General features: G+C 44.3%; 1 protein-coding gene across 1 annotated transcript in view; it reads right to left on the reverse strand.

The window, feature by feature from the left end:
* The window catches only part of FAM124A (family with sequence similarity 124 member A), a 55,727-nt gene extending 42,324 nt beyond the window's left edge, over positions 1–13,403 (reverse strand). Inside the window, exons 1-2 of the mRNA XM_081296018.1 lie at positions 13,195–13,403; positions 5,089–5,120 (exon numbers count right to left, since the gene is read on the reverse strand). Of these exons, the coding sequence (XP_081152144.1) occupies positions 5,089–5,120; positions 13,195–13,262 (100 nt within the window). The 5' untranslated portion in view covers positions 13,263–13,403. The remainder of the gene's footprint in view (positions 1–5,088; positions 5,121–13,194) is intronic.
* Between the last annotated feature and the right edge of the window lie 4,029 nt (positions 13,404–17,432).

Below are 17,432 nucleotides of genomic sequence, written 5' to 3' on the forward strand. Positions count from 1 at the left end.
GCCAGGTAAAGAGTTAGTGACTATCCTCACTTTTGAGGTGGAACCGTTTTAGGACTGCAATTAGGAGGGCAAGTAGAGAAGGTTCCATCAGAACAGCCTCAGATAGAACCAGTTCATTCTTTGATGACACCCTATTGGCATGATTCTGGAGCTAGATATCCTTAAGACACATTATATGATTCTAAAAATGTTTAAGCTCCCAACATCTTCTAGGAGTAATTCTTCAAGTATGATTAAAATCTTTATTCAAATGGAAATATTCAATCACACCTGATGGGAATTTCATTAGTATTATGTGGCATTCTTGGTATTTTTTTTTTCCTGGCATAATTGTTGTTTGTTTTATCCTACTTACAAAAGTTCCCCCTTTTATTCAAATCACTTAATAATGCAAATTGTGCCATTATGGTATGGCTCGATGATCTTCTCACCAGATTTCTGGAACGACCACCTAACAGTCTGAGAGTATAAATTAAACTCAATTTTAGGAAGTATGGGGACTTACTGAGATCACCTGGGAACCAACACTATGTTTAGCTTTTCAGGAGGCATAAAGGAGAAGCCTGACCTCTCTGGTAATCTGAGAAAGGCAAATGGACCAGGTGTATCTGGGAAAAATTCACCCAACCAAAACCAAGGCCCTCAGCCACTCCCACCGGAGTCGGATAGCAAGTGACGAGGACGTAGGCAGTAGAAGTAGGATTCTGGGATCTGTGAGGCTGAGGAAGAGGATGAGGCACAACCATGCCCTCTCCTGCCCTAGACCCGGGCATTTCTTTATGGGGTGGGGGAAAGAGCAGCGCTGTCTCTTCCTTCAGTCTCTCTACCATTACTGACTCAGAGGCCGCTCACAGTGTTGAGAAGCTCCGATCGCTTCTTGACAGCCCTCACTTAGGGATGAACATTAGAGGCCTCCAGATTTTTATTCAAGAGAGAACAAAGAGAAAAGGTACAGACTGCTCCCTCCTCTCCTCCTCCTCTCTTCTTTCTTCGCTCTGTGTTTAGAGGAGTTTCTAAGATGTTCAAAACTTAGCATTCCAGAGCTCTAGAATAGAGGGTCCTTAGGGGCATCCTGTCTAACCACCTCATGCAACAGAGGAGGAAACCGAGGCCCAAAGGGGGTCTATGGTTGCCCTTGATAGGGGGCAAACCCCAGGGTTCATGGGCAGGAGGCTTGGTTCCCAGTGTGGAGATGTGGGAGGTGGTAGGACTTAAATGGAGAGGCCTACTGAGAGGTAAACAGGTCGTTGGGGGTGCTGTACTTGGAAGGGATTAATGTAGTTCTTGTGGCACCCCAGTTAGCTCCTCAGTTAGCTTCCCAACTACTAAAGAGCAACAACTAGTCCTCTGGGTTCCTGTCTCACCACCCAATTTCTTCCACATGCATCACTGTAATGTCATATGAGGACTTTGCCAAGCCAAACAGATAAACCCATGAACTAAATAAACCCCTTTTCTTTATAAAGTGACCAGTCTCAGGCATTTTGTTATAACAAAAGAAAATGGACTAAGACAGAAGGTAAATGGTCAGAAAGCATGTAGCTAACTCGTGGTTGAACAGAACTAGAACTTACCTGTTTTTCATATTTTTTACTATTCTATTTATAGTTATACATAATCATGGGATTAGCTGTTACATCTTTATATATGAACACATATAATAATATAATCTGGCCCACATCATTCCCCAATACCTCCCCTTTCCCTGTCTTCCTCCCTCCCCTGGTCCCTTTCCTCTGTTCTACTGGTCTTTTCTATTTTCATGAGGCACGAAGACTTATAACAAGTCACCACACCATTCTTCTGTACCTCTCCCTTAGAGATGACCTTTCTTTTGTTCCTATCAAGACAAGCAGCATGAGAAGGCAGCCCCCATCCCCCGCATTTTGAAGGAAAAGAACCAAATAGAGTGACTGGTGTTCTTTGCAGGCAGCTCTCAAGGTCATGCCTGGTAATGAAAACCCAGTTGCAGAAAAACAGGCATCAAGCTCGGTACTGAGGCTGGTGAGCCCAGGAAGCTCCTATGAGCTCATGACAAACAGGTGAAGGAATGTTGAGTAAGGACCCCTCACAGACGCAGGCAAGTCAGTCCATTTTCTAATATGAAATGATCAGCACAATGTCTAAATCCCAACCAGGAACCAGGAGTCATTCAGAAACAGGCCGTTCCATCGAGAGAGGCTGACCATGGAGGTAGAAAGACAATGAGGTGCAGGCGCGTTGCTCCTGGACCAACAGATGGGGTCTGCAGGGCAGCCCTCAACCCTGCTAGCCACACAGAAGAGTGGCCTAGCAATGGTGTTTCAGGACAAACAACAAACTTATCACCCTTCTCTCCTCTTAGCTCCTTGAGTATGATCATATAGTTTGTGGAAAAATGTTATTTATTTGTTTATTTTTGGAATCAGGGATTGAACTCAGGAGCACTCCACCAATGAGCCACATCCCCAGCCTATTTTGTATTTTATTTAGAGACAAGGTCTCACTGAGTTGCTTAGCATCTCGCTTTTGCTGAGGCTGGTTTTGAACTTTCAATCCTCCTCCCTCAGCCTCCCGAGCTGCTGGGATTATAGTCCTGCACCACCGTACCCAGCTGAAAAATGTTATTTTAACAATCTACTTGGAAAATACTTTTTTTTTTTTTTTAAGGGTGGATTGAAGACTCCTGACTTAAACTTTTTTTTTCTTTTCTTTTCATAAAGTTTACTCTGTTATATTCCACTGACTGCTCAAAGGGCCTTCTCCTGCATGCGGGTAGGGGCAGGATTTATGCTCCTAGCTGGGTGCTGATGCAGGCAAGACCCTTCAGTATCCACTCTCCTTCTTTACTACCTGAAATGCATTAGGGATAGCAATGTAGTCAAAGAAAACAATGTTGTCCAGAACCCCTTGTAACTAGAGATAAATACGTAACCAACATCTAGTCCAAAGAGATAGGAGTAACTGCTGGGTAGAGTCTTTGAAAGACTCCTTAAAAATGACCCAGCTGGGAACAGTGGCTCAGGCCTGTAATCCCAGCGGCTCAGGAGGCTGAGGCAGGAGGATTTGGAATTCAAAGCCAGCTTCAGCAACAGCAAGGTGCTGAGCAACTCAGTGAGACCCTGTCTCTAAATAAAATACAAAACATGTGGCTCAGTGAGCCCCTATGTTCAATCCTCAGTACCAAAAATAAAAAAAAAAAAAAGGATGACCCAGCCAGCAAGTGCCCTCTGATCTTCCTTTTTCTTTCTTCTTGCTGAGAAAAGGATGTAATGGCTATGGTACAGGCAGCCTTATTGTAACTCTGAGGCACCCCTGAGGATGGAAGCCCAAAGCTGAGAGTGGTGTAGCAGAATGACTGGAGGAACTTGTACATCAGACCTGCACTTGCCTCCTCTGGGTTTTTTTCTTCTTAAATGATAGAGGAAAACAAATCCCTATGTGCTTAACCATTTTTTTTTCTTTGTACTTGTAACCAAACACATTTCCCAACCAAAACACACACATACACTCACACATATACACTCTCCAAGAAGTCTCATCTCTGAAGAGTGAGGCAGAACTACAATATTTAAAGGAGAAAGGAAGAGCAATAACAGGGTATTGATCCCAGCTGTACTAAGAGAATTTCCAACTCAGACTGCAATTAAAATAACTGAGAAAAAAACATCCCAAACCAAATTACCAGTTTCGCTGACTAGGGAGGTGCTTTGTTGTGACCCAGAGGACTGATTTGAGAGCTCTGAACTGAGCAAAGGCTTCATGCAAGTGTTTTAGAAAAATCATTCTTAAAGAAATGTAGCCTCTGGGCCAAACTAAGTGGAATGAAAATGGCGGCAGGGAGACAGAGAGTTCAAGAGGCTGTCTCTGATTTCAGGAATAGAAAAGCTTCGGGGGGATGAGTGCAAATCACTGGAGCATTATTTTCATGATTACTAATGGTTCTTAATAACTATAGGGCAACGTTGGGTCTCTGGTTGGCTAAAAATGATCAGAAATTGCTCACTGCAGTTATACTAATAACTAAATATAATTTGACACTAAATTACAATTCTAGACATGCAGCTTTCCCATAGTCCCTTATTGCAAAGGGAAACTAAGCCAGAACATCAATAAATAGAATAATCCAATTAAGTGTCTCTCCACTGGGGAACTATTTAGAATTAAGAGTTTTAACAGGATAGTGAGATAGGGCAGAACAATTCAGTATTTACTGATTTAAAAAAAATCAAGGCTCTTATTGTAAATTTTATTTTTTTTAATTTTAAAGTAAGGGTTGAATTGATCTGAATGGGTTTGATATAGTGGTTTTAATCTCTATAAATTCTTTATAGACACCAGGCATCATGTATCATGAATAAATTTACTTGTATTTTAATATTAAATATAAACACTTTTAAAAAAATGTTCAGAGCATCTTTATAAGCATATTTCCTATCTTTTTTTTTAAACCACATATAATGTTCACTTGTAATATAAGAGTTACAAATACAGAAAGATGGTTTGGTAGAAATCTCTACATTCTTTTTAGCCACATTTAAGTGGAGGAATGAGAGCTAAATTGCCTAATGATAGTCTATGATGGTGGTGTTAACACACTAGCAGGATTTGTGTCAGAGGTGGACATTTCTTCCATATTAGGAGACAGTGACATTTGCCTACAGAGGCAGAAATACAAGGGAAGACATTTGCCCAGAGATGAGTTAGAACAGCCCAAAGGACGGAGTGGCTGTGCTCTGAGTTTCCTGTTAGCCTGTGGGAACAGGATTCGGCACTGGATGGAGGGGGGCCCAATGGCTGAGTTAAGGCTGCTCTGGGAAGGTGTTCCTAGAAGCATCTGAAAGCAGCTGGTAAAGCCTGGGGCACATCCTTCTATCTGAGTTTCTGCAGGTGCAGGAGGGGCCTATCCAGTACTGAAAACAAGGTCTGATCAAATTCTCCAGGAAAAGCCTGCAGTCTCAGGGTTCGAGGTTCCCATATTGTTCTTTGTCCAGGACCCCTCTGTTGTTCACTACTTCCGATTAAACGTGCACTACATAGATGTCCCCTGTGGCACTGACCCGAGGGGGACTGTAAACACAATGTGGAAATACATTTAAAAATACTTACTGCTGGTGGAGGACAGGTGGCTGTAGTCAGACCTGAAACACAAGAGCTCCGTATTAATAGGAATACACGTCATTTTTGTTCATCTGCGTGACTTCTTCAAGCTACAAGTTGAAACAGTGGGGACAGCATTTGACTGGTAAAGAAATGTCACCACTAGAAAACTACAGTGCTGAGGTTCATTCTGTGCAAACTATAGTTATGTCTGAATTTGAAAGCAAAAATTTGAAGGCACTTGAGAAATGGGGCAACAGGGGTGGGGGGTCCTTCCTATAGGCTCTGTGGATTCCTCTGATGAGACTATGGGACTCTCTTAATTTGCTGGCAAATTTTCAAGTGGTTTGTTTTGCTGAAGAGAAAGGCCCAAAGTTTTCAACAGATTCACGTCTCCCCAAAGACTAACCCACTACAGATAAGCACCTTTAAATGTTCCACCACACCATGGGGAGTGTTTATTTGCTGATGTCAGCCAAGGATCTCTATGGGAGGGGACAGAACCTTGGCTGCTAATTTGCCCACAGAACCAAAGACACGGGGATGCTTCCATGGATTTCAGTTCCACTGAGAAGAAATCCTGCTGGATATGAGAGTAACGGGATATAGGCTGTGGTAGGGGAGCGAAAAAGCAGGGTTAGGGCTCTGTGAATGGCCCATTTGGATTTTATGCTGAAAAACCTGTGGCTGGCATTGAGCTGTTATGAGAATGGGAATCCGGCCAAGGATCTGCCTTGCTTAATCTCTGCTAAATTTCTGCCCTACTTGCGTGGTTGTTAAGACTTCCCTCTCTGGAAAGGAATTTGGTGTAGAAGCTATTTCTTTTCTCCCCCCAGTGCCCCATAGTTATTCTCGGTAGGAAATTAATCACTTAAGCGCATAGGGATTTATTCTGCCCGGGTAGATAGGGGACATAGTTATGCAAATAAACTGCTTAATTATGTTTAATTTTATAGATATACACTCCTTTTATTTCCTTGGTCTCATGTTGCCTTTCTGAATCATCCAATTTTCCTTCCACTGAGCTTCTTACCACATTAAGAAAATACATACAAAACTTAAAGAAAAAGAAAAAAAAATCACAAGAAGCATGCCTCTTACTGGTTAAAATAACCTGCATCTCTCAGACCAAATGCACTGATTTATTGCAGAGGAACCAAATGAGAGAAAAACAGCATGTGGTTTTCTCTTTCAAATGAAATATTTTAGTAGTCATAGAATCATTGAATTTTAAAACTGGAAAGGATAACAACTTCTATCATTTGCATATCCCTGTACATATTACAAACTGCCTTTGCACATATCTAATTCAGTTTTTAATTGGTTAACTGAAAAGCAAAAGAGGTACTATTTGTAAGGAGGCAGGAAGTGAGAACTGATAAGGGTTTGGACTCAGGGTGCAGGGTAGGTAGCAAGGGATGAGCTGGAAAGTAGGATGGTTTGGCTAGGGAATGGTGACATACCTGCTAAGGGGGAATGAAAGCATCAGTGATAAGCAGCCTCCTGAAATCTAGCATATGTAACCCTAGCACTGACACTTTAAATTCTTTCTGGAGCCAGGCAGGGCATAAATAAACTTCAAGACAATACTTAGAAATGGAACTATGGAGAAATGCCGTGAATGCCCACCAAAACACCCCCTGTAGTAGATGCAACAGCAAAACCATTCTGTTGCAATACGATCATCTTAAGATGGCCAGACTTTAAAGAAATTTCATGACTATCCAAATACAACATATAACAAGAATGTGCAATATTACTATTTCTCTTGTATTAAAAATGTGTCAGTCATTTCAGCTAGGATTTTCCAAATACTCCTGAAGCAGATGGGATTCACATATGCAGACGTTTTAAAGATCTGCGTGCAGATGGATATGTACGCAGAATGAAATTTACACTGGAAACGTAGTTCAAGAATCTTAAAGTGCAATGGTAGTATTTTAGGACCTGTGCTAGCGTAACTGATGCCCCTCTAAGAATCCCCCCCCCACCTCTCAGGATAAAGGGTACTGCTTGGGTTAGGCCTGCCAACTGGTCAGTCTTCAACAGTCATTCGTCTGCTCCATCCCTACCCCATACAGCAGCCAATCTTTGCAAAGCACAAATCTGATGGTGTCTTTCACTGGATCAAATTCAAGTTTGAGAGTTAAAACACAAACCCTCACTCCATGGTGATGGTCTCGGCCCAGCTCCGCAGCCCAACTTCCATGCCTGTCCACTATCAAAACAAAGCAAATGGGAAAGAGTCCCTGAACCCTCATGCTGCTCTCCAGCCTCTGATCCTAAGTTGATGAAATTTGTATAGTTTCCACAATGATGGAGATACAATTTTGAACTGCTCTTTTCAATCAACGCCACCCTACCATGCTGCTACATAGCTCCTATAATTATCATTTTAGAGGAAGTGAAGTGATGCTCTATAATTTATTCAACCATTTCCCTTTTATTGGCTATATGATTGTTCCTGATTGTTCGCTTTTATAAAGCACAGAGTGATATTTATGACTATAGCTTTACATTTCTTTTCTTATCCTTAGAATTAGCATGAGTGGGAAAACAGACTAAGTCCAGATATGAATACTTCCAGAGCTTTTAATATTCCAAATAACCCCAACAGATCATTTACTGGAAATACTGCCAGGGAAAGATGAACTGTAAAGCTTACAATCATTGTGTGCATAAACAGATTCAAATAAATTCAGGGAACAACCAGATATCTGGTCAGGACTTGTACTCTTCAACATTTTAGGGTGGGAAGGAAGAGCCGTTGGGTACCTGCCTTGAGATTTGTATATTGTTCTTACATCATGAGAATTCACCTGACTAGCTCTGCCTATGACATTCAAGCTTGCCAGAATGAAGCATGAAAGATGAGTTCATGAATTTTAAGAAATTTCTGAACACATGATATACATAAGTACGATAATACAAAGATTAGTACATAGTCTCTCATACCTAACATATACAGAGATGCATTTCCAAATATTTAATATCTGTGCCAATAATAAAAAGTTAAGATGTAGTTCCTTAACTTTTTTTAAATATAATTATATGTGTAGACAATATATGTAAAGACTTTCTGTACTTATGGTAGCTTATCTCTGTTAGCAGTCTACTTGCCAATTTAAACATAAATTAATTTTATAAAATGATATCTTCCTAAATTCTCTTTTCCAGAAAAATTATGGCATAAGAGCCTTCTAATTTTAAAATTTATTCCACCAATTTTTTTCCCATTCACCTGTTTAAACTCTCAACTGATGGATTTTTTTAAACTCTCTTAAGTCACAGTGAAGTATGAGTTGAAGGCCACCAGAAAGGCAGGGCATGGTATGACCTTGCCATGGGTCAGAAGCTCAGTGACAGCTGACACAGAAGTGGAAGTCCATTAACGTGAGACCAAACTCCTGAATGAATATAATCCACTGGGTCAGGTAACATGTGAAAAAGCAGCTTCCAGGGCAAATCCCGGAGCCCTGACTAATGAAAGTCATCAGAAAGCATTGACTTTTATTTGGATTTACAAGGAACTGCCTGTCCCTTGATTAAGGGATTCTGTTTCTAAAGCTGGCTTACACCGTCTGCAGCTGGTGTGCCAGTTCTTTCAAACAGAAAGAACACAGACGCACAAGACTTGCTTTCAGGTGGGTTTGGAAAAATGGGAGTTTCAAAGTGACATCAATCACCACAAAAGAAGACTAGTGTTGGCTTTTAGTCTTGGCCTGGATTAGGTGGGTCAGGTGGCAAAGGCAGCCTTCCAAGCAAAAGAAAATGAACAGAAAACAAAAATTAGTTAAAACCGTTCAAACAGCTTCCTTAACAGACAAAGTCACTAGGTGGCAAGCACGCTAGAGACCCAGGCTTCAATTCAGGTCACTAGAGAGCCATGTGCCTTCTGAGGGTCTGTGTCCCCATCTGTAAAACAGTAATAATGATGATAGTGAGGCATGCCCTGCAGTCTGTTGAATGTTCTGAATGATGATCAAATTGCTTGAGGTATGTATTTAAAAGTATCGGAATGTCTACTGAGATGAGTATAAAGAACCTACAGTCTTAAGTTCCCCATTATTACATACATAAGATTCTAGTTTTACCAATTGGAGTATTCTTTGTGTTAATAATAATGATATAATAAGAAAGAATCATGGACTGAGATTGACTATTCCAGGCATTGTTCTTAGGGTTTTCAATGTACACACTCATTTAATCCTCACAACCACCCAGTGAAGGAGGTCTCATCAATGCCCCCACTGCACAGAGTGGGAAACTGAGAACACAGAGAGATGAAGTTAACTGCTCCAGGTTCCATGATTCCTAAGTAGAGGAGCTAGGGTTGGAAAACGGCAGGTGCTCTTGCAAATTAATTTTCAAAGTGACCACAGTCACTGTCAGTGAGACTCACAAAGTTGCTTGGAACTGTCCCTTTGATCTGATAAACAGGACTGACCATTCTCTTAGACAATACCCTAAAGTCTGTTGTTCCCGTTTTGTTCTCAGCCACCTAGCAACAATGTCCCTGCACCCAATCTGTGATGATCCTAAACAGCCCCAGCTCTCTCTGTCTGACCCCTAGGTTTCATTGTGCACAGCCAGGGGATGAAGGTGGGGGACAGCAAATCCACTCCTGTCTCTGTAAATATACAATCACTCATCTCAACCGGTCCTCCCTCAACCCTGCCTGAACAATCTCAAATCTCCGTCATCCTGTATGTAAGGTATGTGTGTGGGGGTTTGCATTCACAACGACTGGAAACCCCATCTTCCCTCCCCTCCCTCTGCTTTGATCCGAGGCCCATCCATCCACCTGTGGTCTGAAGTCTGCCTGCCTCCTCCTCTTCAGAAAGCTGACGTTACACAAGATCACCTCTCCTCCTATGTCTTTACACTTTCCCTTTGGATGGAATCCCTCTGTCAGTTGTTTGAATTGTTTAACAACTTGGTGCAGTGGGTCGTTTGCCACCAGCCTCCAGAAACCACAACAGTCGCCCAGTCAGGACCTGCGTTGAGGAACACAACTCCCCTCGCCTGACTCTCCCCTCCTCTACAGCCTCTCTATGCCCCTCTAGCTGTCACCTCTTCCTCACCTTCGACTCCCTTCTGGGGCCACTCTACTCTGGCTTCTGCCTCTACCACCCCACTGTTATCTCCATTAATCCAAAGACACTTCACATCTTGAATAGTTTCTCAGCAGCACAGCTGCTCTCTCCTTCTTTCCCCCCCAAACTCAAACTGCCCTTGACTTTTAGGATATCACATTCTTTTATTCTGTGCAGATCCTTTCCCAGGCTCCTTTCGGCTCCTTCTCCTTTACCTGACATTTAAACACTGTGGTTCTCAAGGCTGGCACTGAGTTGTCACAGGAGTCAATGAGCCAATGAAACACTTAGAGGCTCAGAACAGTAGGTGGCACTTACTAAATGCTAAGTGATGTTCCCGCTGACCTTGAGTTGATTTAATCTCTCCTAGGGCTTCAAGTCCAGTGTTTGGTAGACAGTTCCCAAAGGTGATGTCACCATGCAGACCTCCTCTTCCTTGAGCTCCAGATGAAGCTCTACCCACACTGTGGACTCATCATGTTAACTTGGCTATCTCTCAAGACCTCAGGCCCGAGTTGACCATGAAACATCTCATACTGTGCCCAAACTTGATTTGGAAGGGATCACAGACTACCTAGAGAATCAGATAAAAACTAACTTTTCATAAAAATTTGTAAAGTGCATTATTTTTTACATGCTTGGAGCAATTTGTGGACCTCAAATTAAGGATCACTGCCATAGTGGATGTGTCACTTGAGCTGTGTCTTAAAACAAGGATAGAGTTTCGTCAGGTGGACAGGCATGCCAGGTGGAAAGGACACAGCTGGCAGAGAGGACAGTTTGATAAAGGAAAGGCATCAGAAAAGCCTGACACATGTGGCTAGTGCAGGTGCAAAGGACTTGCAGAGAAACAAGGCTAGGGAGAGGATGGCTTATTAGGCACATTAAATTCTTGTACTTGATAGAATAGTCATAAAAGTTTGGGAGAGAGACAAGATAAAACTTGTTTTAAAAATAATAATGAGGAGGCTGGGGTTGTGGCTCAGCGGTAGAGTGCTCGCCTAGCACATGTAAGGACCTGGGTTCGATTCTCAGCACCACATAAAAATAAATAAAATAAAGGTATTGTGTTCAACTAAGCTAAAAAAAATAAATATTAAAAAATAACGATGGCAAACATTTACTGTGTGCTTTCTATGCACTTTATACTCAGTTTCCACAGGAGATATAGGAATATATGGCAAATACAAAACTATTGAGCATGCATTGAAATTATATTATTTACCATGCTATTTTATCTGAAGGATGCTAGCAATGCAGTAAGAATGCTTTAAACAATTTTGTCCTGTTACAGCCACCCTTTGTAGTAATAGAGGCAGAGAACAGAAGCTCTGGTGTCAGCATGATCAATGTGACCCTCCCAGGAGTTCTGGCAGCTGTCAGGCTGATGCCCAGTTCCTGGGGTGATGTCACCCCCTGGGTCAGGGCTTTCTCTTCCTTCTCTAAGGCAGAGCCCTTAGAAACTTTTTCAAGGTCTGTTTTAGGTAAAATGGAAAACTAATGAACTTTGTTTAACTCAGCTACAAAGTAGCAGGTTCATCTCTCTCTGTGTCTTCCAGTCAAGGTCCAGGGGAGGGGGAAGCCCAGATTCTTCTATTAAAGTTGATAAATAAATGCTGGAGATGTGGTTGTGGCTCAATAGTGGAGGGCTTGCCTAGCATAGCAAGGCTCTCAATTTGATCCCTAGCACCACTACATAAATGAATAAATAAAGTCAGTCAATAAATGCCATATATGTAAAGTGCAAGAACAAGTAATTGGGTTACTCCACCAGATATGATCCCAAATTAGGATAACAGGAAAGCCTACTGCAGAGTAAGTGTAAAGTCCCTGATCTGGGGTAGGGGTGGTGATGGAGGCTGCAAGGAAGGGTGGGGTTGACAGCAGGAAGGGCTGTGTGGGGGTCAGGTTAGAATCCCCAGTCCATTTTGGGCCTGGACACTCTTCCTGCCCTCACAAGGTTGCCAAACCCTGAGATTAGCTTGAAACCTCCCTGACCTTTCAGGAATGTGGCTTTCGGTAGTCTGAGCAGCTCTTGCCCTCTTCCAGGGTTACTCCGGATAGGAAAAGACACCCCTTCCTCCCGGGTCAGCACTTGCATCCTGCACTTTGCGCTGACTCTGCGCGAGAAAATCCTCTAGAGATAGGGGCTGGGTGGAGGCCTTTACAAGGACATTCATCTTCGAAAAGACATTCGGCTTTTTGTCCCACTCAGGAAAACAGTGCTGTCGGGAAAGGACTAATTAGTCTCCAAAGGTTCGCGCTAATTATTCGAGTTTGTTGAAGCGAACAGGACTTTTTTTTTTTCTTTTTAAACAAGCAGGGCCAGATAACAGGCTCGCTTCCACCCCGCAGGTACTCAAGGCAAGCATTTCTGTCTGAGACAGGTGGCCTGAGGGGCGAGGAAGTTCGAGGTGCGAGGCTGGCGCAAGTCGAGGAGGCGGCCTCAGTAGCATAGAATAAAGTCCCACACGAAAGTCATAAAGTGAGAAATGCCATCGTCTCAGCTGACTTTTGAAAGACTTCCATGCCTGTCAGGCGTCCCACCCTCTTCCTGAGGTCCCCATCCTCAGAGCGGGACTCCCGGGGGCTCCGGAGCTACAGGAGCAAAGTCCTCACCGAGGGCTGAAACAAGTGCAAGCTCATCTTTAGTCTCTAACGGCGATGCTAAGGGGACACTGCATCGGCCTAACACTCACGTGATGGCGGAGGACAAGTGGGACTGGGATGGGATTACCCTGGGGTCCTTCCACTTTCGTCCCCCCGAGATGGGACCCGTCCTGTCCCCCGGGCAGCCGAGGACCGCTAGGCTCTGCTCCTCCGGATGACCCGGAGGGGCTAGAGGTCCCCTGTCCCTCCCCTCCAGCCCCTAGGGTATTCCCGGGGACGCGGTACTGCGCCTCTGTCCCCGCTCAGAGGCGCCGGCTCCGCCCTGGGGATCAGGGAGGTCCCAGGCCGCCCAAGAGCCACCACAACTCAGAAAACGCCCCCGCCCGCGGCCCGGCCCCACGCGGCTCACCCTCCGGTCTCGGCGCCCGAGTCCACGTTCTCCTCCTCCTCGCCGCCGCCGCCCACCTTCGCGTCCATGGCGCGCCACCTGGCCGCGCTCCCTTCAGGCCGCACAGCCCAGCGCAGCCCGGCTCGAGCCGACCCCGCTTCCTTGGAGCGACACGAAGCCCGACTCGCGCAAACAACTCCGGCTCTAGCCGCCGTCCCCGCGCCGCGCCCTCTCCCGGCAGCGCCCGGCCGGGCACCAGCGGCCGCGCCCGCCCCGCCCCTCGCTGCTTTGCCGGGCGAGCGCGTGTGCGCGGGGTGCACCGGTGAGCGCGAGGGTGTGCGCGTGTGCACTTGGAGATCTGCGCGCGCGCGCGAGGGTGGTACGGGGCGAGTGTGTCAGGATGGGTGCGTGTGAACGAGGGTGAGCTCCTGTGCATGGGATGCACGCATGTGCATGGGATTCGCGCGTGTGCACGAGCGCGTGTGAGCCCTAGTGTTTCGCTTGCTTGTGTGTGGTGCGTGCGCTCGAGTGGGAAGAAGTGTAAGGACGCGTGTCTTTATGGGCTGAGGTGTGGTGCATATTTACAGTTGCACATGCCCATGTGTGTGCTGGGCGCATGTGCTCGTTTGTGGTTTGTGACCCCTTGAGGGAGATGGGGCACGGGTGTACCTGGTGCCCACTGTAGGGAATCCAGAGTACAAGGGATTGCCTGAGGTTCTCCAAATCTGGCGCTACACAGCAGGGAGAAATTCCCGACTGCAAGGTGAAAGTGGGGAGGGATCTGTTGTTTTTTGGGACCAGTTCAAACACCTGGGTGTTTTCTTTTAGTTGCTTCAGAATTGTCAACGCTGAATTATTATCACCTTTCTCATCGCGGGTCTGAGTGGCTTCTCACCACGCAACTTGCCAGCTTATAGTAGGTGTCCTGAATTCCTTTGTTATTAAAAAGTACCTTTAAAAATAAGAGTAAAGAGCACTGGATGGACCTGCATTCAGGGGTTGTTGCAGCAAGAGGATAATGGAGGTTGAGAAGTGGCCCCTCCACCGGATCCTGGGTTCAGGATCACCTTCTCTCAGCTGAGGTGGAGGCAAATTGGTGGAGTGGTTGAAAGTGGCATCCTGAACAACTGTGATTTAATTCTGGCAGCCCTATCCAAGCCATTGGAAGACGCTCACTTCTTTATTCTAAGGCAAGCTATTTAACCTCTTTGAGTCTTAACTGCCTCATCTGGAAGATAGTTATTACTGTCTACCCTGTATCTCTATTGGTAAGTGACATGGGATAGTGTCTGTAGAACACTTAGCATGGCTGCTGTGCACACCAAGCACCAGCCACAGGCAGCATAAGTTGTGTGCATTCGCCCTCTCAACTTGCAAAGCAGGGTTGCCCAAGGTGATGAGTGATACCTCAAAAAGGAATGTAGTCTCTTTCCCCTTCCTTTCTCCTTCTCTTCTACTCTTCTTTCCTACTTATCTACAGAAATGTCACCTCTTCCTAATTCTTTCTTTTAATATTTATTTTTTAGTTGTAGTTGCACACAATATCACTTAGTTATATTTATGAGGTGCTGAGGATCAAACCCAGGGTCCCACACGTGTGAGGCCAGTGCTCTACCACTGAGCCACAAACCCAGCCTCACCTCCTCCTGATTCTTATTTCAGATAAATTACACAAAAGAGAAATATAATTAACAAAAACAGAATAGAAATGCAATCTCATCATCAGGAAAAAGCACAGGTTAGTATCCCAACCCCAAATCTATATAGGCCTTACTGAGCTAAATTCCTTGTACCTAAAACCAGAAACATGTAGATGATACTTGAGTGGTGCTCATTGGTTGAAATAAAGGAACAGTTCTTCAGATGGGACTCCCCCATCCCCATGCACTGATTCCTAAAAGAAAATTCTCAAAATGGCAAAGAACATTATGGATAATGGACGGCATCAATAATCATTTTAAAGTTATCAATTCATTCAATGATTATTAACCAAACAAGAGGGAACAGAATTTAAATTGAGTGTCAGAGAAAGTTCTCTCAAGGAAGGGATATTTGTTTGAGTCCTCTCTGCCTCAGGACTTTTGCACTTTTGTTCCTTCTCCCTGGAACACTTTCTCCCAGATTTTCTGCCAGATTCCCTCCACATTTCCCTCAGGGCTCTGTTCAGATGGCCCCTCATCAGAGAATCCTTCTTGATTATCCTCCATTGAAGCATTCTGCTCTACTCTTTCTCATAACCCCATTAATACCTGGTAGATGACATATATATATACTAATTGCCTGCTCTTAGCTCCTCACTCCTACCCCAGCTCCGAGAGAACAGGGCTCAGTGGGCTCTGTTCACTGCTGTATCCTTAGCATCTGGACCAGTCCTCACAGCACCCCAAGTGTGAATGGGAAGCAGCCCTGAATGGGGATATGGAGTGAGGAGGGCGGTCCAGGTAGAGAGACAGGCAGGTGTGAGACAGCATGAGCACTGAGCTTTCCACTAGAGGGGGGAGTGAAGAAAAGCCCCATGACCAGAGCTGTACAAAATGGCGCAGGCAACAGAGAGAATCCAACATAAATGTAAGGCTTCCAGGAAGTCACCAGTATTACTATAACTTATTTGGAAAGTAGAAGGACAAATGAAATGCTGATGAATCCATATTGAGGGAGAGATACAAGTGGCCTAACAGGTAAGTATAATAAACATTCTACCATCTCGTTATCCTCCGGGCCATAAGAGAATCTGCCTTTTCATATATTTCTAGACATTTAAAACATGTATCTCATTTGAACCTTGATGAAGTTCTGTGAAGTTTATTTTCCCACTTTACAATGAAGGAAACTAAACCCCTTGAGTTCTAGTGCCTTCTCTTAGATCACCTGAGCAGTAAGTAGGGGTGCCAGGTGGTCCACTTAATGTGGATGGAGTCCACGCCATCTATTTTAGTTTCATCACAATGATCAAAAGACCCAACAAGAACAACAGAGAGGAAAAAAGTTTATTTGGCTCACAGTTTCAGAGATTCAGTCCGCAGTAGGCTGAATGGATGGCTCTGGGCAGAACATCATGGTGGAAGGGTGTGGAGGAGGAAAGTAGCTCAGGACATAGCAAGCAGGGAGCAAAGAGAACTCTGCTCACCAGGGAGAAAATATAAACCCCCAAGGCACACCCCTCCAGTGACCTACTTCTAGCTATGCTCTACCTGCCTACAGTTACTGCTCAGTTAATCTGTGTCAATGGATTAATCCACCAGTTAGGCTAAGGCTCTTATAACCTAATCATTTCACCTCTTCATTTTCTTGCATAGTTCATCATTGGCATAGCTGTTGGATGGCAAATGGGTGATGTGAGTCTTATTTGGAATTCAAGCTTGAATAGTGTCACCGTGTTCCAGTTATGCATGGCCTCCCACTTTAGTTCCTAGGTCTTGGTAGCCCCACTTTATTGTATTTTTGGTCTAAGAGCTATTCATATGTAACCAGCATAAGAACCTGGTATTGATTGGCACAGGGTATTTAGCCCATAACCTTTACATGGCTTCCATGCTCTATTTTCATCCTATTTAATGCTGATCACTTTAATCATGGAGATTGAGTACCCCCTTCCCTTGCCCTGTAAGATGGAGTCAGAGGAGTGTTACTGATCTGATTTGGGTACCCTGCCTGCTGCTCTAGAGATGTTCCATCAGAGCCTGAGGACAGTGCTGCAGGAGCACTGATGTACGGCAGGAGGTGTGACAGGCCAGCAAATGTGAAACCTGACTTCTGGACCTGAATTGTCATAGATCACTTGTTTAAATGTCAGACATTGTGCTATGAATTTTGCATACGTGATTTCTTTAAGGCTCATAAAAATCTTGTGAGGCTTCTATTGTCCTTAAAATGAGGTCATTAATATGAATCTCAGGAGATTTGAAGCCCTTTAGAAACTATGACTGCTTGTGAATGCAAAATGGCATTGATTTTTTAAAAATTTCTTTTTTCTCAGAAAGTTCTGAGCATCGCTCTGGTGTTGTATTTCACCCATACTGGCCATTTATTTCTCCACTAATATTATTGCATAAGTTTTTGTCTTAGAAAACAAGGCCATTCATCCATCTATTACTCAAACACTCCGTGTGCCAGGCAGTGGCTGGTGTGGAGAGACATTGGGGAGCAGCCAGAGTTAGTTCCTGGCCTTCTGTGAGTTCTTGAGGTCAGAGTGGGCAGTCGATCATGTCCCATGGTCTGAGGGCATGGCTGGCCTTGTCACCAAGCCCAGCCTTTTTTAG

Source organism: Spermophilus citellus, assembly GCF_964194105.1.
Source record: "Spermophilus citellus genome assembly, chromosome: 1".
Classification (NCBI taxonomy): domain Eukaryota; kingdom Metazoa; phylum Chordata; class Mammalia; order Rodentia; family Sciuridae; genus Spermophilus; species Spermophilus citellus.